At 44.3% G+C, this 27,917-nt stretch overlaps 5 protein-coding genes and 1 non-coding gene across 6 annotated transcripts; 4 read left to right on the forward strand and 2 right to left on the reverse strand.

Moving 5' to 3' along the window:
* LOC8076629 lies at positions 1,566-2,846 on the forward strand. The gene has a single exon (XM_002442399.2). It carries the CDS (start codon positions 1,778-1,780, stop codon positions 2,606-2,608), a length of 831 nt encoding a protein of 276 aa, XP_002442444.2. The 5' UTR covers positions 1,566-1,777; the 3' UTR covers positions 2,609-2,846.
* Positions 4,702-7,539, forward strand: LOC8069738. Its single transcript, XM_002442401.2, has 8 exons — positions 4,702-5,076; positions 5,347-5,429; positions 5,514-5,640; positions 5,751-5,864; positions 5,951-6,149; positions 6,490-6,535; positions 6,852-6,927; positions 7,047-7,539. The coding sequence occupies exons 2-8, from the start codon at positions 5,361-5,363 to the stop codon at positions 7,343-7,345; spliced, it is 930 nt and encodes a 309-aa protein (XP_002442446.2). The 5' UTR covers positions 4,702-5,076; positions 5,347-5,360; the 3' UTR covers positions 7,346-7,539.
* Positions 7,857-7,930, reverse strand: TRNAE-UUC. Its single transcript has one exon. It is a non-coding gene; the product is annotated as a tRNA-Glu (tRNA).
* Positions 9,850-12,700, forward strand: LOC8069739 (BTB/POZ domain-containing protein At3g50780). Its single transcript, XM_021446462.1, has one exon. The coding sequence runs from the start codon at positions 10,648-10,650 to the stop codon at positions 12,436-12,438; it is 1,791 nt and encodes a 596-aa protein (XP_021302137.1). The 5' UTR covers positions 9,850-10,647; the 3' UTR covers positions 12,439-12,700.
* On the reverse strand, positions 13,924-16,982 carry LOC8069740 (probable tetraacyldisaccharide 4'-kinase, mitochondrial). The gene is made up of 7 exons (XM_002443433.2): positions 16,534-16,982; positions 16,193-16,420; positions 15,902-16,051; positions 15,274-15,483; positions 14,887-14,946; positions 14,467-14,547; positions 13,924-14,382 (listed from the first exon to the last, which is right to left on the reverse strand). Exons 1-7 carry the CDS (start codon positions 16,972-16,974, stop codon positions 14,197-14,199), a joined length of 1,356 nt encoding a protein of 451 aa, XP_002443478.2. The 5' UTR covers positions 16,975-16,982; the 3' UTR covers positions 13,924-14,196.
* Positions 22,058-27,037, forward strand: LOC8076630 (protein DA1-related 1). The gene is made up of 12 exons (XM_002442403.2): positions 22,058-22,425; positions 22,990-23,131; positions 23,360-23,462; positions 23,619-23,826; positions 24,211-24,331; positions 24,420-24,503; positions 24,584-24,703; positions 25,478-25,690; positions 25,781-25,840; positions 25,933-26,051; positions 26,227-26,285; positions 26,414-27,037. Exons 2-12 carry the CDS (start codon positions 23,027-23,029, stop codon positions 26,746-26,748), a joined length of 1,527 nt encoding a protein of 508 aa, XP_002442448.1. The 5' UTR covers positions 22,058-22,425; positions 22,990-23,026; the 3' UTR covers positions 26,749-27,037.

A 27,917-nucleotide genomic window follows, 5' to 3' on the forward strand; every position in this document is an offset into this window, starting at 1 on the left:
CCTTCAAAAAGAGGGTCTCTCATTCTCAGGGTGGCCATTGGGGTCTTGCTTTTGGCAAAGAACCGAGAATCAAGATAAAGCGGCGATATCAATCAATAAGTGCCCTAGGTAGCTATGAGACTCTCTGCTTTGCAATGTTCTCTGCTCCATAATTTCGGTCTCAGTGCATTACTACTAGCACATAGCATAGCATTGCTCCTCTTTTTTCTTCACTTTTTGACATACGGACGGATGAGGGCACAATATTCCAGTTCCCAGAACCAATTCCTTGCTTAATCCTGGTCGATGAGTAGAAGTTTTAACACGACAGTAAGTAGAGTATCCAGGGGAAGATCAGATGCTCCGGGTTTCCAACTTTCCATCAGAAATGGCCAAAGCAGAGCTGACAACTTGAAACTGAACTTCTATCCACTCTATACTTCTCCGACTGAAAAGTTTTTGTTCAGAACTCCTCTCGTATTCTGTTTCTGAAGGTGAACACTGGACTGTAGTAACATCTAGTTCATGCAAACAAAAATGTTACAGATTTTTATCACTATGTTGGGCACAATGTGCGACACAATACTGACACCGACACGAAAAGCCTAATTTCATGGCTTCAACTGAAGAATGTCGCCTAGAATTCCAACATGTTGATGGTGTCCCAATAATTGTTTCAGATATCTCTTCCCGCCAAATTCCTGGCTGCTCGCGCAAGCGATTCTCGCTGCACCAACATTAATCCCTGATGACTACAGTTTTTTGTTTCAGTATGTTGGTGTTAAGGACATTCCAATTCCAATCTTATGCAGTATGGAATTTGTGCGTTCTTATCCTCTGATGCTCAGCCTCCATTATGAAGGCAAGATCCGTGAGTAGATGTTTTCTCAAAAAGATCAGTGAGTAGATAGCTGAAATCCAGGACCCAATGCTCCTGGTTTAGAAGGGAATGCCGTGCGGGATTACCAGCTGGGTTAGTTAAGAGTAGAACCTGAACAATCTGACGTGGGATGATGGGGAGGAAGAACAGATGCCTGTACCAACACACGAAAGCTTGAGATGCCCATATGTGTCGTCAAGAAGCATGTCCCTTTTCGTCAGACAATTCATCATGTTTGAACTTGCCAAGCAAATAACCGGCATATATATATATATATATATATATATATTGTATGACAACAAACAAGTAAGAGCTTCAACTTCGTTGGAATTTATACTAAGGCCTTGTTTAGTTCTTTGCTAAAAGTTTTTTGGGTTATTGTAGCATTTTCGTTTATATGTGTCAATTATTATCTAATCATAGACTAATTAGGTTTAAAAGATTCGTCTCGTAAATTACAGGTAAACTGTGTAATTAGTTACTTTTTCTATCTATGTTTCGCAATATTTGATGTGACGAGAAATCTTAAAAAGTTTTTGGATTTTGGAGTGAACTAAATAAAGCCTAAGCAAGCATTACACCACAAGTTGCGATTTTTAAAGGGAATATTTGAAGTCCATGATCCTTTTAAACGAACATATTGACCATGCATAACCATATATATGCTTTGATACTCCCAATCCAAGAAATACAATAATCACAAACATCCAAAATTCGAAGGACACGTACAAGAAAATATATCCCATTCCATTCCTCGACACCCTTCTTGTCCAAGCTTAGAACCAAAACCAAACCACCCCAATCCAACTGCCATTAATTCCATTATCTCCTTATAAACCTTGCCTGCCTCCTGCTTCTCTCTCGCCCACACACACCACTCTACTCACTCTCCGACCAACAGTGCAAACGCCGGCGGCGATGAGGTACGGCGAGGTGGCGCACTTCAGCCACCCACAGCACCGTCTGCGTCTGGAGCACTCGGAGACGCCGTTCCGGTGCGACGGTTGCCGGGAGGTCGGCATCGGGGCGCGGTTCCGGTGCCCGTACCGGGGCTGCGACCACGACCTGCACCGGCAGTGCGCGCTGCCGGCGTCGCCGCCGCCGCCGCCGCTGCGGCACCCGTTCTACCCTCGCTGCGCGTTCGTGTTCCTGGCGCGCGCGCCGGGCGGGGGACCCGGGACCCGGTACTGCAACGCGTGCGGCCGCGACGTTGCCGGCTACGTCTACCACTGCCGCGCCTGCGGGTTCGACCTGCACCCGTGCTGCGCCGCGCTGCCGCACGCGCTGGACGCCGGCGGCGGGGTCCGGCTGTACCTCCACCCGGACTCCAGGGCCGCCGGCGTGCCGCCGTGCCACCGGTGCGGACACCGGGGGCGAAGCTGGAGCTACCGGAGCCAGTGCAGGTGCTACAGCCTCCACGTGGCGTGCGTCATGGACATGCTCGTCGAGAGCTGGCACGGCGTCGGGCGGCGCAAGGGCGCCGGCGGTGCCGGCGCGAACGTGTACGACGGCGGGATGGTGGTGCCCGGGAGTGGCGGGTACAGGGTGCCGGCGATCAGGGGCGCGGCGAAGAGCAGCCACGCCGGCAGGGGGGGAGGAGGAGGGTACTCGTACTGGGGCAGGAAGAAGGGCAAGGTGAAGCGCTGCTGCGAGATCGCCGGGTTCGCCGCGCAGGTGGTCATCTCCGCCGTGCTCGGCGACCCCACCGCGCTCATCGCCGGCGTCATAGGCTCGCTCATCGCTGGGTGACAGACGGACGCCGGCCTAGTAGAAGGACGGAGACAGATCGATCTTCGATCATGAAAAAAAAATGTACGTATGCCGTGCGCCGCCGTCGCCTGTTCGTGCATGCACGGCCATGTAGGTAGACACTTCGTGGCGAATTTAGCTTGAGACCGTGTTCACCTCTCTAAAAAGTCATAACTGAAAATATTGTTCGCTAATTTATTATATAAAAGAAAAATATGGTTGACTGTTAAAAGAAAAATATGACTTATAAAACAAGTAAACGAAGCGACCGTAAATCGGCAATGATATGCTGTTGTTATATATAGAAAGAAATCACTAAAGCCCTCTTTAGTCTTGACCACATCATCCACCTCCATAACAAACACTCCGTTCACGCAGCTCACATTTTCACTCGTGAGTGTGAGTCCCCGGTATTCCATGATATGAACACGTATAGATGGCCAAACGGTTGCAGCCTGATGGACTGGCACGGGCCCAGCCAGGAAAAGGTACGATTAGAGCTCGGCGCGCCACTAAGCTCATTCGGCCGTAGTGTCATGCCTAGGCAATATTATTGGGCCTTTACCTTATTTCCTTGAACTTATTTTGCTGAAGCTATTTAGTAGTGTTTTTTCTGAGATCTAGTTATAGACGCAGACGTATGCTCATGATACAAGTGCACACTCAACCCTATGAATATATGTATGCACATCCTACCCCTATGAACACCTTTGAAAAACCGAGTTGGACTGGTAAATCTCGAGATTGACGAAGTCACCACATGCGCCTCGCTGTCGACAGGCACGTCGTCTACCACTGAAAGCATAGTGCCGTTAAATCCTGGAATAAATCTAGGAAAATGCGAGCACTCGTGTCAAGTTGGTGACTTGAACCCAGGATGGATAGGTTCCACCACAAGGAACCCAACCAGCTAATCTATAATTAGTTCTCTCACAACAAATCAGTCAGTCATCGTTTTTTCACACAAGCGAACAGGCCCGTGCGACATTGCATTGTTGGCATGACGATTGACGACCTGGTTAAATGACACTATGCGAGCTCGATCGTTATCAGTCGTTGGAAGCATTATATCATTCCCTCACCTTTGGGGTTTTGTAAAACCTATCTACAACATAACCTCCTTCGTATCTCTGAATTTATTCCATGTCACACCCAATGCTTCACTCCTCCCTACCATGGCTTTCTCTTGTATTTCTTAGGGGTTTGTGCCGCCGGTCGTCTCTCCCCAAGTGCCGCCGGATCCATCTCGCCATGTTCCCCTATCCCAACCTTCATTAGCTACCTTTCGTCATCTTGGCCTCCCTAAAGAGTGGCGACACGATACGGGGCAACGGCTCTATAGCAGTGATGATTGATGAGACGCAACAGCTGTGACGGTGGTGGCACTGCAAAGGGCCTCAATTGTGTGATGCGCATCGACTCCAGCATTAATGGTAGCGTTGCTCTAGTTGTGTCGGGGCCACCACAGTCTTGATGGCCGGTCATTCCCACCGGGACTACCTCAATGGTATAAGTTAGTTAGTAGCTTTAAGACAACTTCCTCAATAATACAAACTTTTAGCATATAGCTCATAACATGGATAGCCTTATGTGACAAAGTCACATGATCTTCAAAGGTGTGTATGAGCCTGACTCTTGATCAAGAGCTGGCTTTTCTCTCTCTTCTATTAATATGTGAAAAAAATGTTTAGAGCTATTTTATGAGTCACCCATTGCAGGTAACTTTAGTGTCGTGCCTAGACTGAGAAGCCGGCACGGCACCATGACACAACATGACTCGTGTCTAACAGTGTGAGTGTCATGTGTAATTATATCGTGCCATGTTTGGATCATCTCTTTTAGCTATATAAATGAATACTCTAATATATCCTAGCCAAATACATTATAAATACATATGTATCATACACAGACATGCATATGAGAGAAGTAAAAAATGTTTAATGTATTTAGGCCGGAGGGTTATGTAGGTCAAATCAAATCAAATATTCAAGATTTTTCGTTAGTATACCAATGCCATAGCCGAAATCCAAATCACACGGGCCAATATTTCTTAAGGAGAAAAACGGGCCGTAAGGCCCAAATAGAAAGCCGAGAACAATAAATTTTTTGTTTTCCTTTTTCCTTCATCGTCGTCAGCTCCGCCGCGAAACGGAGACGGGCAGACGGCCTGCCGCCGCCTTCCGACCGTACGCCCGCGCGCACGAGGAGAGGACGGAGCCGCGGGGCAAGACACCCCCTCCGCCCCTGCTGCGCCGCCTGGATTTTGGTGCCGTGCCGCGACTTGGAGCCTCGGCCGACCGCCGTCGCCCTCTCCGGCCAGCCGCCAGGTCGGCGGCACTGGAAAATCCAGTCAAGCAAGGGACGGCCCTGGAGGAGACGCCGCACTTGCGCGGTCCCCCCCTCCGCTCACCAGTCGCGGCCCGCACTGACTCTTCCCGTCTTCCGTCCACTCATCCAGGCTCGTAGCCGTAAGTTCCGTCGGCGTTCAGCGCCCCCTCCTGCCCTTCCCCTGCGATTCTCCGGCAATTGGTCCCTTTGTCAACCTTCTCAAACACTGAACATCTTTTCCCGCGTTAAATTAAGCCAACACAAGGATTTTTGCAGAGTGTTGTCACCGTTAGTGGTCGCCGAAATTTCTTTCTTTCTTTATTTATTTATACAACTCCATTGCACACTGCTGTCTGTGCCGATTTATTGTTTTTATCTCCAATCAGCTGAACTATAGTTTTCTTATACAGTTTCAGGCTTGGCCATGCCTGTAAATATAGATATCGCTCCTTTCAAGCTGGACATCGATGAGCTGGTAGCTGATTATGCCAAGGTAATTTTTGTCAAATTCTCTCCGTGTGTTGTGCGCATATTAACTTTAGATGAATGATAACAGCTGTGCGTTCCTGATTGGTAGGAGAACTGTACGTCACTTGCTGAATTTAAACGAGTGTGGATGGCCAAGAAATTTTCTTATATATATGAAGGCAGACCTAAGACAAACTCGGGTTTATTCATGCAGTCCCTCTTTCTGCATTGTATTGGTAGGTGCTGGTTTCCTGGAAGCACATATTTCTGAACTGAACCCACACTTACTAATGATCCTTTTTGTGGTGACAGCTGAATTATTTTCCACTTAATTGTGTGTGTCCAGGTCATTTGACTTCTCAAAGTTCACTACCCCAAAGATTGGCTGGACTTTACTGCCTTTACTGTCTGTATGAGTGCCAGCCATACAAGCCACAGTTCAAGATTTATTTGTCTCTTGGTAAGGCACATATATTTGAGCCAATGATCTGGTGCAGGTAGAAACTATTCTTTAATGTATTAAATATTTTCTTCTGTTGGAAACAGAGGAGTCCAGGCAACTGAAAGATTTCGTTGTTATGGCTAAGCAAAATGGACTGCAGCTCGTGCCTGCACTTGTCAAAAGGATGCTCGATAAAGGCATGTTTTTGCTTGGCTACATGAATTTGATTGATGACAATGGGGACAAGCAGGTTGAGGAGTTGACTGCATTGCAGAACAAGCGAGTAAAATTTGCCTGTGACAAGTACGTGTGACTTTTGCCACCGTGATCTTTAGCATTAGTATTTTTTGTTTTGAGTAAATTGCACCAATAGACATCTAAACGAGACGTAGCATCTTTGATATGATGTCCATGTGAGTGTTAGTACTGTAAGCAATCTTGCCTAAGAAATAAGATTGTGACACAATTTTTCACTTTAAGTTCCTTCGCCTTGCTACACTGTCTTGCATGTTGTTCCAAAGTGCAGGTTATTACCCAATGTTTCTTCCTCTGCAAACAAGGATATAATTTGGCTAATTTTTTTTAAAAAACAAGGCTAAATTTATTGCCTGCTGATATTTTCCTGTAACTTTTATGTTTGCAGGTTATTTGCAAATACCCAAGCAGAAAGTTATATGCACATGGACTTGGTAAGTTCTGTGCTTCTATTATATAGTTCTATTCGACTATTCCTATCATGGTAGCATGGTGATGACACGATTCCGTGGTTTGCACATGCAAGCGAGAACGTGATCCTTCTAGTTTTATGTTTTAATACAAGCTCTTAAATTGGACCTGTGCTTCCTCTTATTTTCCATAAGATCTTATTAACGAATTATTGTGCTGTCTTCGGTTGGAAATATATCATCACAAGAACAAAAGGCAGCCTGCCAATCCTTTCTTTTATTTATACTACAAACACTATGCAGGTATGCTTCCGTTACTGATTTATTCGGCTTCCTCTAGGGTGCTGAGTTTGAGCTTGATAGCATCAAGAAATTGTCAAAGGAGTACGCAGAAGCAAAGGAATTGGCCCTTGCAGGTGCCTGTCAATTGTCACTGTTGGATATGTGTGCATTTTCTTCTCCTTTATTTATGTAAAACTCTGGACAAACACTGTTCCTAACCCAACTGCTATGTTTGCCCCTATCACCTGGACAGAGGCAAGCCAGATTGTGGAAGTTGAAGATGCTAAGCACCTCCTTCAGAGTGACAAGCTGTTGGGTGACAAGATAGACGAAGTCGTCAAAGAATGGGATGCCCAGAAGGAGGGGTTCTACGAGAGAACAGGATTAACCCCTCGCAATCAGCTCATGGTGGTTGACAATGATGAACCAGGAGTACAAGCTCATGAGGACGCATCCCATAGCAATCAGATCATGGCGATTTACAATGATGAATCAGGAGTACAAAATCACGAGGAGGACGACTTTGATGACTTAGATCAGCTGCTAGAGTGAAGAAAGTCTGTAAACGCTTAACGTCGTGTAACCCTGTGATTCAGCATACTGCGAGATGAAATCCTTGCTTGTCTTTACGTGCTTCTCATTTTTAGTTGTTGACTTTCTGTTCTCCTACCCTCACTGAAGCAAAATCTTGTACATGATGGTTCCAGACTTTCAGTTTTAGTGAAGCTTGTGTCCCGTTTCATGCATCTTTTGACTGTTGGGTCTTGTCTTCCTGACGAGAAAAGTAGATCTAAATCTACCTGGTGTCCCAATTTTTCCAATTGGCAAATTAAACTGCAATGGTTGATCTCCACTACATTGATTGCAGCAGCTGTACATTGAAATAATCCAGTGTGTCCTGCAAAAAAGAGTAAACTTGAGTAAAAATGTAGATGAACATTGAGAAGAGTACTCTGCATACTCAGCGCAGGAAAAAAAAAGTAAACTAGAGTAAAAATGTAGATGAACGAACACGTTGTGTGAACATATCTGAAAAGAAGTATACTAAGCGCCAAATAAAAAGTTCCATTGCCGGGATTTGAACCCGGGTCGCCTGGGTGAAAGCCAGGTATCCTAACCGGACTAGACGACAATGGATTTGATGCTGGAGTGCATAACTTATCCTACTACTCCGTATAACCCAACGGCCGTAAAATCCACTCAACTACTCTGTTGTTATGAGTACCAAATATATACTTTTTGGTAATAATGCCATATTTGTCATAAACCCGGCCATGGATAACACGGTCTAGCTTGCAAACAAATACTGGTGCACTACTTTTTGTGTGCTGAACCTACTGTGCCACGATTCAAGCGAGACACATTGCTCCCCTTTTCCTTAATTTTCCTTTTTCCTTAAGAACAACCTCTCCTTTTTTTTTTGGTTCTATACTACTACAAAGGAATAAAACAAGTGTGTGAAAAGAAGCCAAAGGCCACGCACGCTCGGCTTTGTTGAGCACCCCAACCAAACTGGCTGCACAGTGCTGGCCATCTCGTGACCGTCAGACATCTCGATCTTCCACATTGCCACAAAACCGAGACAGACCATCAAAGCTATCATCTGCCCTTACTGCCCAAACCATCTCCTGTTGGATCTCCTTCGAGTTCCGCTCTGGAGAAACCTTCTTCTCCTGCGATGAAATGAGATGAAATGGAGGAAGACAATGATGGCTGACGGCCTGACGCGACAGTAGCTCGCGATGGTTCAAAAGTCTTGAGATCCAACTCCTCCATGCATGCACAGCAGCACAGTGGTAGCTGGTAGTAGGCCTTGTTTAGTTTCGAAAAGATTTCAGATTTCGGTACTGTAGCACTTTCGTTTGTTTGTGACAAATATTATCCAATTATGGACTAACTAGGATCAAAAGATTCGTCTCGCGATTTCCAGCTAAACTATGTAATTAATTTTTGCTTTCGTCTATATTTAATGCTTCATGCATGTGCCGCAAGATTCGATGTGACGGAGAATCTTAAAAACTTTTTGCTTTTTGGGTGAACTAGCCTTGTTTAGTTGGCAAAATTTTTTGTTTTTGGGTACTGTAGCATTTCGTTTTTATTTGACAAACATTGTCCAATCACGGAGTAACTAGGCTCAAAAGATTCATCTCACAAATTACAGGTAAACTGTGCAGTTAGTTTTTATTTTCGTCTATATTTAATACTCTATATATACGACCAAAGATTTAATGTGATGGAGAATTTTGAAAATTTTTACGAACTAAACAAGGCCTAGTTCATCCCTGTTCCCTGTTGTGGTCTCACACGCAGACGCAGGCAGAGCTCCATGGCTGTCCCTGCCCAGCCTGCACTGCAACGGCCAACGGCAAACGGCAACCTCACGTGACTACTGAGCAGCAGCAATGTCCAGTGGCCCCGCTCCCTCAGGCACAAACGCAAATGATGCCGTCGTCCCAGATCCTTGCGCTGCTTCATTAATACTCCCTCCATCCCAAATTATAAGTCATTTCTAAAAATCTTGAAGAGTTAAAGTATTTTCATGTTTGACCAAAGTTATAAAGAAAAATACTAAAATTTATAAGGTAAAGTGAGTATACTATGAAAATATAAAAATATAATTAAGAAAAAATCTAATAATAGTACCATAATAATAATTATTTTATAATATAAATTTGGTCAAATTTAGAAAAGTTCTTAGTTTACACCTAGGCAGTACACGTCTCAAGAAACATGTTTCTTGCATGGCATCATCGGCTTCTCCGTCCGTTGTCCAACCTCCTGAACGGGGGAGAGAACTTGACACTCCAGGCAGCCCACAACGTCTTGGTGAAAACTTCATGGACATTCACGCGTGCCAAATGCGCATGAACTTTTCGTTCTTCTATGATGCTCGACGTCCGATTTTCTCAATTTATCTGTAGTTATTTTTAGTGAACAAATAATCTTTTTCTCTTATATAACAAATCAGTATCAACCGTAGGGGGTCAAATTTCATGCTAAAAGGGTCAAGAAAAGCACAGCTGCGTGCTCGCACTGTGCATGTGGAAGGTCCGCAATGGTGTTCACTGATTTATCGTGAGAATATCTTGTTCGCTGAGCCTGTTCATTTGATTGAAAAAAGTTATTATTACAAATACTGTTCGTCAATTTATAACAAGAAAAAAAACACTATTAAATCACTAATACGTAGACAAGCGCAACTCGCTTTTGCGCGACTCTACACTCCACTGGCAATTGCTGCTGATGCTAGTACTGCCTTTAGAGTGGATTGACGGTCCCTCTAGAGTGGTAGACCAACCGGAATGTACTCCTACCTTCTAGAGTGGTAGACCACCAGGACGCTGCAGCAGTTCGGGCATTGCAGCAGCAGCAGCGTGGATTGACGGTCCCTGAGTCCCTGACCCTCCAGGTGAGAAAACTTGCCCCCATCCATCCATCTCCTTCAGCGCCCCGCGCTGTGCTGTGTGCTGTGTGTGTGTTCTTGACGCCGCTGCCGGCATGTCGCTGTCGACAAGTACTAGGCAGCCATCCGCAGGTGTTCTTGTTCCACTGTTCAGTCGGTTGATTTTGATTGATTGTGGATAGATTAGATTAGATACGGGGGGTCAGGTTCAGGTGATTAGGCGAACCCGATTGTTGAGTGGATGCAATGCAATCATGGGTCTGCCAAGTGCCACCAGTCTCGATCGTCTTGCGACGTTGCCTTGTCCAATTCCTTCTCGGCGGGGGGTCTTGTGATCTTAGCGCCGATTTAATTCTGTCTTCGTCTTGTTCAGAGTGTCGCTCATCTTGCAATCGCCCGGCCGCGCAGGTTCTTCCGGTGAGTCGGATGTGCTCCAGTCCATTCCGTAGAGATGGACGGATCGAGGCGGCAGCAGAGGAGGAAGGGCTCGCCGGCAGCGGCGGCGGCGGGGAGGCCCCGCACCGTGCCGATCGCCGTCACACCGGAGGGCTTCTGGTGCTGCCCGTCCCCCGCCGCGCTGCACAAGAGCCTCGTCAAGAACCCGCACCACCACCACCATCCCCACGCCAAGCACGCGCCGCCGGCGCATAAGACCTCCTCGGCCCCTCCGTCCAGAGCCCCCTCGGTCCAGACCGCGCCGTCCGTCACCGACGACCCGGCGCCCGCCGTGACGGACGACCAACAGCACCACAACCAAAGCCAAGCGACAACCGAGACTCCGGCTCCGGCTCCGGCGCCGGACGGCGGGCAGCAGGAGTCGCCGCCGCCGCCGCCGCAGCAGCAGCAGCACAAGGTCTGCGTTGGGTTCGGGCGGCCGGAGACGAGCGACCTGACGGTGATGCTCTACGGAAAAGAAGGCATCGCGGTCAGGATGAGCGTCCACAGCGACGTCCTCTCCCAGAGCAGCGCCTTCTTCGCCCACCGCCTCTCCGCCGCCGGCGGCGGCGGCGGCCCCGCCCCCAACCAGCCCTGCGTGGTGGAGATCGACGACTGCGACGACGCGGAGATGTACGTGGAGACGGTGGGGCTCATGTACTGCGACGAGGCCAAGCACCGGCTGCTGCTGAAGCAGGAGAGCGTCCCGCGCGTGCTCCGCATCATCAAGGCCGCCGACGCGCTGGGATTCCGCGCCTGCGTCACGTCCTGCCTCCACTACCTGGAGGCCGTCCCGTGGGTCGGCGACGAGGAGGAGCGCAGCGTCGTGTCGTCGGTCCGCTGTCTCCAGAGCAAGGACAGGGACAAGGACGACGGCTGCTGCAACAACTACTACGGCGGAGTCGTCAGCCCGCTGCTGAAGAGGGTCGCCGCCTCCGACGACTGTCTGAGACCGCCCAGCGACACGTTCGCGAGCATCACGGAGATGGTGCTGACGAGCACCGACGACCGGGGCCGGCGCGAGATGAAGGCACTTGTCCTCAACCTCCTTAAAGACAGCAGCCGCAGCAGCCATGTCGCCGGCGGCGACGGTTCACCACCAGACAACGACATCTCCTCTGCCAAAACGCTGTACGCCTCGTGCCGGGGCTGCCTGGACCGGCTCCGGGAGCTGTTCGCGGAAGCGTCGTCGTCGTCGTCGTCCGAATCGGACTACTACTGCCCCGCCGCCGTCACGCGGCGGATCGCGCTGGAGACCGACAACCTGCTGTGGCTGGTGGAGATGCTGGTGGCGAGCCAGCGCGGCGGCGGCGGCGACGGCTTCGTGGCGCTGTGGTCGGGGCAGGCGGAGCTGGCCGCGTCGCACGCCAGGGTGCCGGCGCCCTCCCGCCACGCCGTGAGCCGCGTCACGGCGCGGCTGTTCGTCGGCGTCGGGAGAGGGGAGCTGCTCCCGCCCAGGGACGCCCGCCTCCGCCTCCTCCAGGTCTGGCTGCACCCGCTCATCGACGACTACGCGTGGCTGCAGCGCGGCGGCGGCTCCCGGCCGTCAACGTCGGCGTCGGCAGCGTTCGACAGGAGGCTCGTCGAGGACGGCATCGGGCAGACGATCCTCACGCTGCCGCTGGAGGAGCAGAGGTCCATCCTGCTGGCGTGGTTCGGGAGGTTCTTGAAGCTCGGCGACGATTGCCCGAATCTGCAGAGGGCGTTCGAGGTGTGGTGGAGGAGGACTTTCGTCAGGCCGTACGTTCTTCATCAGCCTGATTCTGACGCAGGTGATGTTTGGCCATCAGATAGAGGTTCATCTTGAAATGGTAGCGGAATTTAAACTTTAGCTGCTAATCATAGAATGTTTGGGAGAAACGGAAACCGTTTCTGAATCTTGAGGGTATTATTGTCTTGGTTAGTTCATCTGACAGGAGAGTTGGCAAGAATTTGGGTGTTTTTAATGTGTAAAGTTTGATGGTTTGCAATTGCAAGCAAGGCTACGATGTTTGTTAACCGAGTGTAAAATCAGATGATTTTCTCTGTTTGTAAGAGGAAAATCATCATCAATGATTGGAATACTAATACTCCAGTGTACCTCTTCCAGAATTTTTTTAATGATTTTAAATTATCCGTCTCCTTTGGTTTGGTCTGCACGTGAATGAGCCTTCAGTCCATGAAAAACCATGCTTGTGCCGGGACTGGAGAACTACATACCAAAATAATAGTTGAATATAAGAGGGTAGCAATTAGTTAGTAAATACAGATCAGGACCTTATTCGTTACTAGCACTCAAGACTCAACAGCATAAACAATTAAACATTAGGTGGAACTAGTTGGACAATAATGAACTCTTTGAATGAAAAAAAAATTGAGTACTTGGTCATGTTTAAATCCTGTAAGTTTGAGTGGGAATATCCTTGCCGTGGATAAACAAACCGTCACGTTGTTCCCGCCACGGCCAGGAAGCTAGAGTTTTAGCAGTGCAACCTGCAAAAATATTTGATAAAATTTAGATAATAACATGTCTTCAATCATATGCCCCTAGTATTGAATTGATGATCCAGTTTAGTATGCCTTTTATGCTTTGAAACCTTATTCCATTAGTAACTGCAAGGAGTAATTCAATGAGATGTAGGCAATTATATAATTCAAAACAAAAGACTTGTAATTGAATGGAGTATTATTCTAGCATACTACAATGGGACTATCATACATAAGAAGCCATAGATCTTGAAACTGCAACAAAACTACTCACCCTTTCTAGCACACAAGTAGTTCCAAGAGGCAAGCCAAATTTCAATGCAATTCAGAACTCGGTGTTGTATATGGGCGAAGGGATAGTATAGTCAAGCAAAGAGGCATCTCTTTCTAGTTTTTGTAACTTGAACATTTTTCAGTGATTCTGGAACAGTTCTATCCAATTCACCTTCCTTCTGCTTCTGCATTGATTAGATGTGAGAAAGAGTTACTCGTCAACATGACATGTCAGAGTAGCCGATCGGCATGCGGCTTTGATCTGTAGTGTTGATACTTGATACCCATGGAGCTTGCCCTCTTTGCATTTGAAGTGAGTTCGGAGATCTGGTTCATACTGTCAATGTTGGACATGTCTGGACCTGCAGCACAAACTCATAGGTTCCATGGGTATTACAATGGATGACCAAGTTGCAAAAATACTTGATAAAATTTCTTGGGAAATTAACCGCGCGAAGTTTTTTCATACAATATGATATACCAGAAACTGGAAAAAGAGGTAACTTGCCCATCAGGGGAAAAAAAAACTGTCTCAAAGTCAGAAGATAGCTTGTGACCATGGTGTTTGAATGCATGAATTTAGTAGCATCGCTCATTGTTGTCAACTTAATTCATCATACACAAATCAATATTCAATGATGATCATAAGCATTTAACAAACACTCTCACGAATGAAGTGAGAATATCTATCACTCCTACAATAAGTTCAGTACAAAGGATCACCTGGGCCAAATGTAACTTAAGAACTAAGGACACTGGCTCAATTGTAAGGAAAAACTATACCCTGCATGCTAATGTTCATATCTTCAAGCAAAACTGTTCACCATCAGCAATTCGTGGCCCGATCCACCGCATGTGACTTTGCACACCCAGTAATCGTGATAATCTCGTTAACTTTCCTCATGAATTCATCTTCTCCTTGTTCCTTGTGAGGCATAATCTGCAACGAAGAAGACAGCACCCAAACCTTTGCATCCAATGTCCTAAGGGCAGCTGGATCACGGTCATAATCCTACATGCCCAAACAAAGGACAGTTTGGAATTACAATGGATGGTCAAGAAAAAGATTAGACACCAAGGATTCAAAAGACACTACCTTCTCAGTAACTATGACTATGGTATCTTTGCTGTACTGGTCCATGAGATTCCTCACCGTTTCTTGGATTATCTCTAGGTCCTATTGGAGGTAAATTATAAGAGAAAAGACAACCATCATATGATGGATGGGAAATAGCCATCACTAATAAAAATACATAATCACAGAATGACAGAATCTATGAGTATTCTGTTGCTTTAGCACTTTAGCAGAGAACAGAAGTAGCTCGTTGCATTATTGCAAGCAGGGGTTCATATACTTTGCAGTCAAATAAGCAGAACAGGGTGCATATACATTCTCTACATATTGGAGTGTGTTCTAATTCACTGTTCATTTTGATTTTTGAAAGTAGTCATCTTGATTTGTTTGTGCGGAATTTAGCAGTGGTGAGAAAAAAATTAAAGAGATGGCTGCACTTACATGACCATTGAAGAAATGATGGTCACTGAAATCCAACCTATCAATTTTGAGTGGACCAATCTGCAGCAGCAAGGATAGATATCACAACTGAATAAGGATGGAAGGGGCTTGAATTTTATGCTTTCAATAATTTACTACACTTTATGTTTAGTACAGGAAAGGATCAAACACTTCTGGTCGGTTAAGGAAATAGGTGTGTCATAACTAGTGCAGGCTACAACAAATTTCTAAGCAGGGCATTCACAGGTTCAACACTAGCAAACAATAACAAGTTGCCAATAGTGCATATTGTATTCCCACCACAAACAGGATTGTGACAGAGAATATGTAATGCCAAGAGGTTCTGCACAATGGAAAGAAACACAAGTAAAATAAAAAAGGACGTACCTCTCTGACTGTATGAATGAAAGCATTTGGGCAGCCAATTGCAGAAACACATAGCACGATCTTATCATTCAACACATTAAGGGGAATTCTCTGTAATGGTTGTTTAACTTCAAAAAAATGTGATGGAGCCAATCTGCTGTAGAACACTGAGCATGTTGTGCTATTCTCCTCTATTGTGGACCTTATTGCTTTGAGTTGCGCTTCAGAAGCCTGTTAAGTAGAAAATGGTAATTCCAAGAACATTTCAAGCAATGATCAATTGCTTCTGGCCAGGCAAACATATTCTAATCTACAACAATCACTCATATCTAACAATGATATTCTTTATATGGGAAGGTGACAGTTACTGTGCATATTGATTCAAGTTCAAACAGTTAATTACACAAAAAGGGAAAAAGGAAGGAAAACCCTTCTCATTTCTTCAGGTCATCTTATCTCTCAAACTACTTTAACCTAACTTGACCCTCAAATTTATTGTCAAGGTTAACTACACACTTCAACAGCATAGTTTTATGCATCTGCCAGAGTTGTGACTCACACCATGAGTGTTACAGTAAATGTTATAACAGTAAGTTGTAACAAAACAAGATAAGAGACGACAATTTCTCTATTACATATTACCACATACCATGTCTGCATTATGAATGATCACAATATCAGCTCGACCAAGTGCGCTCAGAGGTTCTCTCATGGGTCCTCGCGGAATAAAATGGGAGTTTCCCCATGGAGCCAACCCATTAACCATCACAATCTCAACATCTCGGAGCAAGCTCCAATGCTGCCTAAAAGGAAGGGATGTATAAAGAGCATATAAGTAAACTGCCATAATGTAGCTCCATCCACAATCCCATATAACGTTGTCAAACAATTACTAATGCTAAATCAGAAAACAGAAGACAAAATGCATCTCCATATGTACCTGCATACCATCATCTAATATAGCTACTCCAATCCTACTACCAGATTCCAGTTTGCAGGCTGATGAAAACTTCTTCTCGGCACAGGTGTTCTGAAAATGATGGATAAATCCATATTCTTGCAGCATGGAAGAAGCCACTGCTGTTCTATTTGCACCGACCCCAATCTTGGCCGAAGTATCGGAAAGGCGCCTCCGGAGCATCTTTGGCTCATCACCGCCTGCATAACCCTGCGACACCAAGTGGGTCAGGATTGTTCATAAACACAGACACTTAAAGCAATGTAGTGCACCCTAGTTTTTGAAGAAAATGACGAAGAGAAGGAGGAGAGCAGGAGCTTAACCCTCGTCAGAATCAGTGGCGAGACGCCGAGGCGGTGGAAGCTGCGGGCCAAGAAGTCGACCATGGGCGTCTTGCCATTGCCACCCCAAGTGAGGTTGCCGACGCTGACGACGGGCACGGGCAGCGCGCGGCGCGGGCGGAGCCACGAGGGGAGCAGGGACAGGCGGAGCGCGGCGGACGCGGCGGAGAGGAGGGGGAGAGTGAGGGCGCGGTGGAGGAAGGGGAGGTCTCGCACGGCGGAGTCCGGGGTGGCGGCAAGGCGAGTGATGAGCTGCCTCGCCGTCTCCTCCATACGACCATATACCCGTCGCCGTTCAGGGGCGGCGCGGCGGCCGGAGATAGGTTGGGCTGCCCTTGCTTTGCGCCGCCGCCGGGAAGGAGAAGAGGGCGCAGGGGCGGCGGCGGTGATGTTGGGCCTTTCTTGGTGATGGGCTAGCATCATGATTAACCTCTCCAAGAATAGTTTGCTTTTGGGCCTAAACAATGGATGAAACACTATTTAGAATTTAGGCAAACACTGGAAACACACACATTTTCAGGCCTTGTTTAGATGTAAAAAGTTTTTGAATTTTGATAATATAGCATTTTCGTTTTTATTTGACAAATATTATCTAATTGTAGACTAACTAGGCTTAAAAGATTTGTCTTGTGATTTAATCTAAACAAGGCCTCAGTTCGGGCTGAATTCATCATAAAAAATGGTTGTAACGTTGAATTGAAGAGGTCAAGAGAATGAAGCCGACAATGACAAATAGACGTAAAGTAAGTGTCAAAGCCCAGCTTTTTTCCAGATAAATTATGACGAGAAAACTTGCACAGTTTCTTTCTCAGATGTTTCTTTCAGCTCGAGAGGAGCTTTTTTTTTTAGGCCTGTTTGGTTCCAGCAACTAAATTTTAGCTAGCTAAACTTTAGTCACTTTAGTAGCTAAAGTTCCAAACACATTGACTAAAAGGGGCTAAAATAGTTTAGTTCTATTAGTCACTCAAGAGTAGCTAAAATAATTTTAGCTAGCTAAAATTTAGTTGGTGGAACCAAACAGGGCCTTAGCTTTCTTAAATTTGGTTCTTTCCGTGTGTGCTGTGTGCTGACTCAAAAGTATATTCTTTTTGTGGGCCCATGGTTTGGTTTTTTCGCTGTGTTGGTTTTATTTGGCAAATTGGATAGAGTTGAGTTGGAGAGGTTGCAAATGCATGTAGCTGGGGTATGATTAGGAGGAAGAAGAAAGTGGATGGGGGCACACATCAGCTTCAAATATATGGCAATTGGGTTGTCATCTCTCGCCAAACCACTTTAATGTCGACGACTGATGACTTCATGAGTAGGAGTAGTATGTATATTCTGTGGTTGGACATCTGGATTGTAGAGATTGGATATTATTAGTAGACATGATTAATGAGCTGGAGTCTCTAATGCAAAGCATTCATATTAACTCCCCTAATGCAAAGCATTCACATTAACTCTTAGTTATCCAACAACCATAGTACCCCTCTGTTCAAAATTATAAGTTGTTTTAAATTTTGCTACATATATTTTGCTATATATCTAGACATATATCTAGATACATAGCAAAATTGATATACCAAAAAGTAAAAATGATTTATAATTTGGAATAGAGGGAGTATACAATTCAGCCAAATATATAATCCACATAACCAAATGGTCATTATCTTTCTTTTGACGCCTATTTTTCCGCGATTGATGACTTCATGATTATTGTGATTAACTAATTACTAATGAGGATTTGCAAAGCTTGCATTCACGTTAAATATTATTGGTTATCAAAAAAAATCATATGCTCCAAGGGCGTTCTGGAGCATGTGCGGGCTATGCGACCGAACTAGGCCCCAAAAATTACTAAGTGTCCTAAGTATATATAATAATTTTAGACTTGTTTTAGTTAGTAAGTTAGTCATAGACTCAATAAACGTGGCATATTACTAGCTTTGAAAGGAAGCACCTTGAGTCCATAATTCTTCTTCACGTAAGTTTGTAACCCTTCGTGAGTTTGTGGCTTCGTCGCTTGCCTCGCCCTTGGTGTTGTTCGTCGCTCGAGAGTCGAGACCTAGTAGCAATCCTAGATGGCCAGACTCAGATCAGGACGCGAGACGATGATCATTGCCTGGTATAAATTCCATGCACAACCCCTATTTTGTTTAGTTAATCTTTTATATATTGTCTTTGTAATATATTGATATATTTGATATTATCTTTTAAAATGTTGACAATAAATGCTAGACCTTCACTTATTGTTTTGAACTGAGACTCATATTTGTTTGGAACACGCCTGATATGCTCCATGCCAGAGTCACATCATAGCATGCATCTGCACATTCTCCTTTTGACGGCTATCTCTTCTCAGAAGTCATCAGTCAATTAGAAAAGAAAAAAACTAGAAATAAAAGGTTGTGTGAGGTAAGGATCAACAACAGGGTTGATAATCTATGGTTACAAACACTTCGAAAGCGTGTAAAATTGTTTATATCATCCAGCCAAAATCGTCCCACACGGCCACACGTACCGACAGGACACGATTTAGCAACAATTTTTGCCGTGTCTGTCATGGTGTGATGTTGCGTGTGGAAGTTTAATGACATGTGTTTTGAGTATATGCTTCTTGTCACTCATGAGCAAGTACCTAACATGGGCAGAACGAAGCAACTACTCCTGCTCACATGGTACGGGTATTGCCGTAGAGCCAGCAAAGTTGTTGCTTGACTATATGCATGACGACCTAACCACGCATCTATGTGACTTGTGGAATTAAAAAACAAACATGCATGATTTTGCAACTTGCTAGTTAAGTAACATGTCACCAGCAGGATAGAAAATAAGACATGTAGCTATATGTTTTATGCAATGGAGGTGCAGAACTTTTGTTAGTGGTTATCTAGAGTAGACACATGTTATATTAACCCATTATATGATTGGCGTTATTGCTCTCTAATTATATATGTGCAGGTGTGACGTGGTGTAACACGATTATTGTTCAGTTGGAGGGATCATGGAACCTTGAAATATTATGAATGATGTAGGCTGCGTGCTAGCTGAGTAACAGGTTGCACATGTCGTTTCTTTTCTCTTGTTGTGAAATTGTTTTTGTGTACTTGGCAGGACTCCTAAAGCATGCACCAATGCAAACCAAAAATAGCTTTGGGGTGTAGAAGTAGCGAGAAGCCACAACAATTTTCCTCTTGTGTGAATGGAATTAGTAAAACGTGGGTGGCCTTCTCTTCACAGTTAATTACCAAATTGGTCATAAAAAGAAATACCATCTATGGGCTCATCAAAGATGTACTCATGGTGCACGCACCAATGTTGTTGTTCGTTTGTGATAAAAAAAATGTTGTTGTTTGCTGGAGTTATACTCACAACGCAGGCGACAATGATATGCCTGCTAGAGCCATACTCACATATTCTTTACCTTTTTTATTTCTATCTTGTTGTAGACATACAATTATTCAAAATACTAGTGTTTGCGTTGCAGGTACGAGTTAACCTCTAGATAGATAACATTTATTGTGAAGTCTCACTATCTATCCCAATAGAGCTAATAGATAGCAAAACAACACCTTTGTCCTCTCACTTGTATGTCCTACCAATACCAAATAGAAAAAAATTAGAAACACTAAACAACACTTGGTTGTTTCTCTCCCTCTTAGCACTTGATTTTCCACGCCCGCGTCCGCGGCTAGGGTTTCACATGAGGAACTCATCGGCGTGAGAGACGACGAGCTCGCTGGTGTCAAGTAAGTTTAGCGGATCTCTCTTTCGGCCTCTCCCAATATTTCTTTCCAAGTCCAGCGGTCGTACAATGGGGATCGGGGGAAGAGGGAGGTAGGCCGCCTAGGCGGTAGGGACAGCGACCAAGCGGTGAGGAGGCCTGGTGACAGTGGAGGCAGGTGGGCCAGGTTGGGGTGGGGGCACTATGGCTGAAGCTCACCGCGTAAGCCGGAGATCAAGAAAGGGGAAGAAAGAGGCTACTGTGGGCGCGCTATGGTGGCCAGAGGTGGGACGACCGACAAAACCCTAGCATGACAGTGGTGGGGTGGTGGGCGGTTGGCGACGGTAGAGGTGATGAGAAAGAAGAATAGTGAAGGAAAAAAATCGAGTGTTAGAACAATCAATTGCTACCTAAACAGTTTAAAAAAACATTATAGACAAATCACCATGCATCACCTTAGGTAGTGGATCCACAATGATGATCAGCTTTCACACCAAGACTTCATGGTTCAAATAGCATGTCAATTTGACCTATAATAAACCATTACAAAATACACTCGATGAATTTTTTTTATGTGGTCAATACACAAGACTACACCAACATAAAGTTTCCTTCAATTGAAAGTGGATGAACCATTTTGCAAGTGCTACTAGTACGTAGACTTGGCCTTGTTTACTTCCCCAAATATTTTGCAAAATGTTTCAGATTCTCCGTCACATCGAATCTTACAACACATACATAGAGCATTAAATATAGGTAAAAAAATAACTAATTACACAATTTATATGTAATTTGCGAGACGAATCTGCAAGTAAACAAGCCCTAGGCCTTGTTTAGTTCCAATTTTTTTTGCAAAATCGACACTGTAGCACTTTCGTTTGTATTTGACAAATATTGTCCAATCATGGACTAATTAGACTCAAAAGATTCGTCTCGTCAATTTCGATCAAACTACTGTGTAAGGCCCTGTTTAGTTTCCCACCCAAAAATTTTTCATCCAACCCATCGAATCTTTGGACACATGCATGAAACATTAAATATATATAAATAAATAAACTAATTCCACAGTTTGGTTTGAAATCGCGAGACGAATCTTTTAAGCCTAGTTACTCCATGATTAGCCTTAAGTGCTACAGTAACCCACATGTGCTAATGACAGATTAATTATACTTAATAGATTTGTCTTGCAGTTTCCTGACGAGATATGTAATTTGTTTTTTTATTAGTTTCTAAAAACCCCTCCCGACATCCTTCCGACATATCCGATGTGACATCCAAAAAATTTTCATCTCGAATCTACACAGGGCCTAATTAGTTTTTATTTTTGTCTATATTTAATACTCCATACATGCGTCTAAAGATTCGATGTGACGGAGAATCTGAAAAATTTTGCAAAATTTTCTGAGAAAACAAGGCCCTAGTCAACCTACCTTCGATTGAGCAGTAGCATCAAAAATGGTTGACTAGTCAACTTACTCAGTCCACCCGGGTCCACGCCTCCATTCCTTCCAGTTACCGCGCGCCACCCCACCCGCGACCTCTTCCCCGTCGCCATCTGATCTCGACGTCCCGCAAGGCGTTCGGCGAAATGCGACGCCACACCGCGCGGCGCGCGCCCATGTGGCCAGGCGTCTCCCCCGCTCGCTCCGCCTCTTCCGGCCTCGCGCCGTCGCTCGCGTGCGTGAGGGCCGGAGACGTCGCTGTGCCAGCGCGAGGCGGACGTCACCTCACCTCCCAGCCCCCGCCTAGCTTTTCAGACTGAGACCCGGATGCTACGCTGCGTCTCCACTACTCCGCCTCCCGTCCCACCCCTGCCGTCCATGTCACGCCTCGGCTCCTTCCTTTCGCCTCCCCGGCTCCTGCCCCTGCCCCTTGTCCTCTTCCCCACCCCCTCCGGAATCTGGCCGCGCACCTACTCGGGTTCCCTTCTCGCTTTCCCGTCTCCGTTTTCTTTATCCTGCGGGCGGGGCGGGTGGAGTGGGGCAGTCGTTGCTCTCGGATCAAGGAGAAAGGGTGGACAAAAAAAACAGTGCTTTCTCTCTGTGGCCGGCGGTTCGCCCGTCGCTCGCTCGCTGAAGCCGTGTAGCAGCTGCATCCGCGCCCTCTTGTTGTGTGGCCAAACGGGTTACGGAACTCGAGCGCCGTTTTGGGGGGTTCCGAATCACTTCGAGGTGAGCACCTTTGCTGAATTGTGAAGCTTCTCATGGTGTCTTGGGATTGGGCTTAGTGGTATGATACTGGTTAATCGCGGGAGCTCGGAGGATAGGGTGATCGCCACTGATTTGGGCTTGTTTGGATAGAACGCTGGGTCCTTTTTTTTCACTGAACTCGTAGTTAATCGGGAGCCCGAGGATTGGTATCCATGTTTCTTCGTCTTGTTCGTGTGAGGTCAATTATGAGCTGTTCCCTTTTGTCCCTTCAGCTCAGTAGCTTGTCTTTACTGTGCTGATTCGGCTTCTGTTTTGCTACACGTGCGAATTGTTGAGAACATGCTTGGGCTCACTGAAATTTTTGGTAGTTTTATGTTTTATCCTTCAGCTCTTCCTAAGGTAAGGTATTAAAAAGGTCTCCCTTTGCTAATAGTACAGAAAAAGCGCTCAGTGATGAATGAGAGTCTTTTTAATTTGTGACTACAAGTACAGAAAAAGTGCTCAGTGACGAATGAGAATCTTTTCAGTTTGTGACTACAAAGGTTTCTCCAATTTCTTCTGGATTCATTCTGTTCTTCGCTGCAGGCTAAAGGAGGTTTGATCATCACATAAGCTCAAGATCATGAGTTGGTTCAAAGAAATTTTCAAGGGTTCAGTAAACAGAAGAGTTTCAAGGGGTCACTATGATGGAGGCTGGCATGAAGGACATTCATCTGATCACACCAGAGTAAGCCTCTACCCCATGTGCTCTGCTGTTGAACAAAATCTGTCATGTGCATTCCTTTATCCTTCCTAGTTTCTACTGCAGCTGGTTGTATCTGTTCATCTTACCTATACCTAAACAAATAAGTTTTAATCTTTCACCTTGTAACGTGATTGTTCATGTTCTATAGAATGCATTATCCTGAGATAAAAGATACTGCATTCAATGTTGCTTTTGTCCTCATTACTGTAGGATACCTACAATGACAGTGATAATGAAGATATAGATCGTGCTATTGCATTATCGCTAGCTGAAGCTGAGGAAGATCAGAATAAGGGAAAGGCAGCGGCTATTGGTTAGTGTTTGCCTAGTTATTCATATCCTGTTACCTCTTTGTTTATGCCATCATTGTTGACCATCTTGTTCCATATGATAGAATTCATCTCCTTGGGAACAGTAGCTTTGTAAATGAAATTGATATAGACTGCACCATTGCTGAATTTTAATGTAGATACTGACTATAATTTGGAGGAAGATGAACAACTTGCACGGGCTCTGCAGGAGAGCCTGAATTCAGAGTCTCCTCCTCGACGGAATGTTCCTATTGAGGATGTTCCAGTGCCTCCTCGATGGGATGTTCCTGTTGAGCGTGTGCCTCCTCGGCAGTATGTTCCAGCAAATGAACCACCTCCACACGTTTATTCACAGAGTGGATCCAGGTACTTATTTTTTTGCGCTGATTTATTTGATATTTTAGTTGTAAAAACTAAGAAGTCATACAAGTCTCCTTCTGTTTTGTTTCCATATTAAAAAATGATCTAAATATGTATGGCCTTATCATGCTACCCTCTTAGGTGATCTGAATTCAACTGCTAATTGGATGATACATAGAAGTAGCTGTTAGTGTCATCTTGCTAGTACCAAAAGAACTCATGGAATGATTAGCTCTGCACATATGCTAGCACAGCGTGTGCAATTAAGTCATCATATGCTTACTTGCATATATCAGCTTCATGGCCCATTCTGTGTGTCTATTATCATTGTTAGATGTCAGTAGTTCTTTTCCAGCATTGACTTGACCAGAAGTCCTGTTATTTGTGTAGGATTTGTGCTGGATGCCACAACCCAATTGGCCATGGGCGTTTCCTTAGCTGTATGGATTCAGTTTGGCATCCTCAATGCTTCAGATGTTTTGCTTGCAACAAGCCCATATCAGAGTATGAGGTATGAGAGTATCAGAGTAGTATATTTTTTTTCCATTTACTGTTCTTCAAATTGATCAACTAATTGATGATAATGCATCTTTGTGCAGTTTGCTATGCATGATGATCAGCCGTACCACAAATCCTGCTACAAAGAGTTTTTTCATCCAAAATGTGATGTCTGCAACAACTTTGTAAGTGCCCACAATTCAAGTGTCAGATTACATTTCTGATCCGTATGTGTAACTGCAATTATCATGTCTTTCTTCCCCAGATTCCAACAAATAGAGATGGCCTCATTGAATACAGAGCACATCCTTTCTGGATGCAGAAGTACTGTCCTTCCCATGAAGATGATGGCACTCCTAGATGCTGCAGTTGTGAACGAATGGAGGTCAGTACAGGGTTTTATATCTGTTAACGAGACCACTTTTCAATTTCCTGTTTGGAAGCCAGTCAGTTTGGCTAACATTTAGACCCCGTTTGGTTCCCCTTGCTAAATTTTAGCTAGCTAAAATTATTTTAGCTACCCTTGAGTGACTAATAGAACTAAACTATTTTAGCTCCTTTTAGTCAATGTGTTTGGAACTTTAGCTACTAAAGTGACTAAAGTTTAGCTAGCTAAAATTTAGTAAGGGGAACCAAACAGGGCCTACAAAACAGCAGATTTTCTTGGAACCAGTATAGATCCCTATACATCATCACTGAAAGTAGCTACATCATTGAGTCATTTTGTCATTACAATTCTCAGTTGCGACCATTGCACTTCACTGCTAGTTTTAGAATGCCAGCATGGTATGTAATACCCAAGCCAACTAGTGATATTGGCCTGTGTCACCTGTTGTTATGGTGTGGTCTGAAAATAGAGATCTGCATGGATATTTTAGATATGTTGGAGCCAGCATATATAGCCCAGCTTCTGACCTCTCACTTAATCCTTTTGCACAAATAATGACAAAAGTGTAAGCAGGGTGCTCTTTCTAAGTCCAGGCAATATGTGGGCTCAGCATACAGAGGCAATACACAGTTCTTTTGCAATTAAGTTTTGGGCCTTTATTGGTTCTTTTATTTCTTCTGCAACTATTCATTTTCATTTTTGCTCTTTCTATGACATTACAAGTTGCCCTGTGTGTCTATGTTCTTATGCTCATTCCATCCTGAAATTCAGCCAAGGGAGATCAAGTACATAACATTAGATGATGGGAGGAAACTCTGCTTGGAATGTCTCACTTCTTCAGTAATGGATACTCCAGAATGTCAACATCTTTACATGGATATTCAGGAATTTTTTGAAGGTTTGAACATGAAAGTAGAACAGCAAATTCCATTACTTTTAGTTGAGAGGCAGGCTCTGAATGAAGCCTTGGAAGCTGAGAAAAATGTAAGTGACATGAACTGGTTATTTGGTGCACAATACTTGATGTACTCCCTAACTTATGACATTTCATTTTGCTTTTTTGCTTCGTTCAAGGGGCACCACCTACCAGAAACCAGAGGTCTATGTCTTTCTGAAGAGCAAATTGTTAGAACGGTGAGTTCTTTAGTTGCATTTCTCTGCTGATTTGACTACTAATACAGGTAAACTTTAAGAGATGCATGTACTGAGTGATATAATTCTTCCAGATCTTAAAAAGACCACAGATTGGACCAGGAAACAGAATCATAGATATGATTATAGGACCATACAAGCTGTCTCGGCTGTGTGAAGTGACTGCAATCCTTATATTATATGGTCTGCCAAGGTAAATTATTTTACCTTTATTTTTCCCTCCTTGGTTGATTTATTAATGTCATCCTTCAAGGCTTCTGCCACTTCCATTGTGAATGAACCTCTAATGGATCATGAAGTCGTGAAGTTCTTATGTTTGAAGCATAGCTAGGTAGATCTACTTACTTGTTAATATGATGGCTATGCAGATTACAAACTGGTTCCATTCTGGCCCACGAGATGATGCATGCATATCTTCGTCTCAAAGGTAATTTATTTATGCTAATAATTTTTTGGGCCTCACATGCATCACTATCACTTTCTACACTCATTTTCTTCCAAAAGAAAGATAGATAATTGGTACTCTTGTTGCTGACACGATTTTTCTTTCGGTAGGATTCCGAAATCTTAGTATTGAGGTTGAAGAAGGCATCTGCCAAGTTCTGGCCCACCTGTGGTTAGAGTCAGAAATCATCGCTGGTTCTAGTAGCAACGTCGCATCCAGTTCAGAAGCATCGTCATCTTCGTCATCCTCAGGTCCTACCTCTTCAAAGAAGGGTGCAAAGACCGAATTCGAGAAGAAGCTTGGGGCATTCATCAAGCACCAGATCGAAACAGATTCTTCTGAGGCATATGGAGGTGGTTTCAGAGCAGGCTATCCGGCTGTTGAGCGCTATGGCTTGAAAAGAACCCTTGATCATATTAAGTTGACAGGGACTTTCCCATATTAAAGCAACTGAAGTAAAGGAGGGGGCATTCTTCCATTTGTGAGGATACTCCACATTGGAGGATTTTGGTTTCGGTTATACATATACTGGTATACATAGTTACATACAAAATGAGGGGAATTTGGCTGTAAATCAAGAGGCGAAAGAACCCGCTGCTGCGAAAACTTATTGCAAGTGTCTTTATACTTTTTATAGGAAAACAATACATGTAAGTTTTCAGATAGGGAAATTGAAAAGACCATATGTAATGGTAAACTCTTTGCTCAGTTTTCTAGTTCATTTCCCCATTACACATTTACGTTTATTCCCCACAACGGGTAAAACTCAAATTTCATTATCTCAGATTAAGAAATTACAACGGTCAATTAGTTCACTGTCGCCAAACTAGAACCAAGAGTTACTGCCAATCCAAAAGATTTAAGCGCTAATAGGACGTACTCATTACATTTATCTTTTATAAGGCGTGAATATGTGCTTTCCACGATTAGTGTATCTTAAAATATGTTATAGTTACAATCCAAAAACCTGATATAAGACATTTTTCTATTAGTGGTTTTGCTGCTGCGTTAAAATCGGATAATTTTGATGGTTCAAACTATAAGCGGTGGCGTGAGAGAATAATTTTGTGGTTGACTGCTATGAGTTGCTATCACGCCGCAGAGGGGAAGCCAGAACAATTTACTCCTGAGGAGAAGCAAAAGTTCCTGGTAGTACAAAATCATTTTTTTTTTCATTAAAATATACTGCTATGAAATATGAATATGTTGATTTATTGTTTCAACACAATGTATGTTTTGAAAACTAATGTATTTTATAAACTATGTTATTAGTTGCTAGGGTCGTTCTCGGTGTGAGTTCCATCAGAGTTTTATTTACATTTAATAATCTGTCACGTAAGCGTTTTCGATGATGTGGTAACATTTTTAAGATGGGAGAGAAAAAATTAGTTTCATGGGGATAGAACTCTCTCGTCTCGGTTACCAACTCAAGATGAGTCATACAATTAAATGTCTATGAAACAAAAGAATAAAACTATACATTGAGAGTGATGGTTTCATCCAAGTTTCATTGCATTCTATTTTATTAGAAACAACGTTATAAAACTCTCCATTGAGAATGACCTAAGAAATCAATGTTTTAAAAAGAGATATGAGAAACATTGTTTATAAAAC

The sequence above is a fragment of the Sorghum bicolor genome, chromosome 8 (genome assembly GCF_000003195.3).
Source record: "Sorghum bicolor cultivar BTx623 chromosome 8, Sorghum_bicolor_NCBIv3, whole genome shotgun sequence".
In the NCBI taxonomy this organism is placed as follows: Eukaryota; Viridiplantae; Streptophyta; class Magnoliopsida; order Poales; family Poaceae; genus Sorghum; species Sorghum bicolor.

What these genes read in the sequence shown, in the direction of transcription:
- LOC8076630 (XM_002442403.2), top strand. Translation starts at nt 23,027, where the DNA reads ATGAGTTGGTTCAAAGAAATTTTCAAGGGTTCAGTAAACAGAAGAGTT. An exon ending in AGCCCATATCAGAGTATGAG is followed by an intron (nt 24,332 to 24,419) that starts GTATGAGAGTAT and finishes ATCTTTGTGCAG; the next exon opens with TTTGCTATGCATGATGATCA. An exon ending in ATATTATATGGTCTGCCAAG is followed by an intron (nt 26,052 to 26,226) that starts GTAAATTATTTT and finishes ATGGCTATGCAG; the next exon opens with ATTACAAACTGGTTCCATTC.
- LOC8076629 (XM_002442399.2), top strand. Translation starts at nt 1,778, where the DNA reads ATGAGGTACGGCGAGGTGGCGCACTTCAGCCACCCACAGCACCGTCTG.
- LOC8069740 (XM_002443433.2), bottom strand. Translation starts at nt 16,974, where the DNA reads ATGATGCTAGCCCATCACCAAGAAAGGCCCAACATCACCGCCGCCGCC. An exon ending in ATCATTTCTTCAATGGTCAT is followed by an intron (nt 14,548 to 14,886) that starts GTAAGTGCAGCC and finishes TACCTCCAATAG; the next exon opens with GACCTAGAGATAATCCAAGA. An exon ending in TAGTCATAGTTACTGAGAAG is followed by an intron (nt 14,383 to 14,466) that starts GTAGTGTCTTTT and finishes TTGGGCATGTAG; the next exon opens with GATTATGACCGTGATCCAGC.
- LOC8069739 (XM_021446462.1), top strand. Translation starts at nt 10,648, where the DNA reads ATGGACGGATCGAGGCGGCAGCAGAGGAGGAAGGGCTCGCCGGCAGCG.
- LOC8069738 (XM_002442401.2), top strand. Translation starts at nt 5,361, where the DNA reads ATGCCTGTAAATATAGATATCGCTCCTTTCAAGCTGGACATCGATGAG. An exon ending in GTTATATGCACATGGACTTG is followed by an intron (nt 6,536 to 6,851) that starts GTAAGTTCTGTG and finishes GGCTTCCTCTAG; the next exon opens with GGTGCTGAGTTTGAGCTTGA. An exon ending in AAAGGAATTGGCCCTTGCAG is followed by an intron (nt 6,928 to 7,046) that starts GTGCCTGTCAAT and finishes TCACCTGGACAG; the next exon opens with AGGCAAGCCAGATTGTGGAA.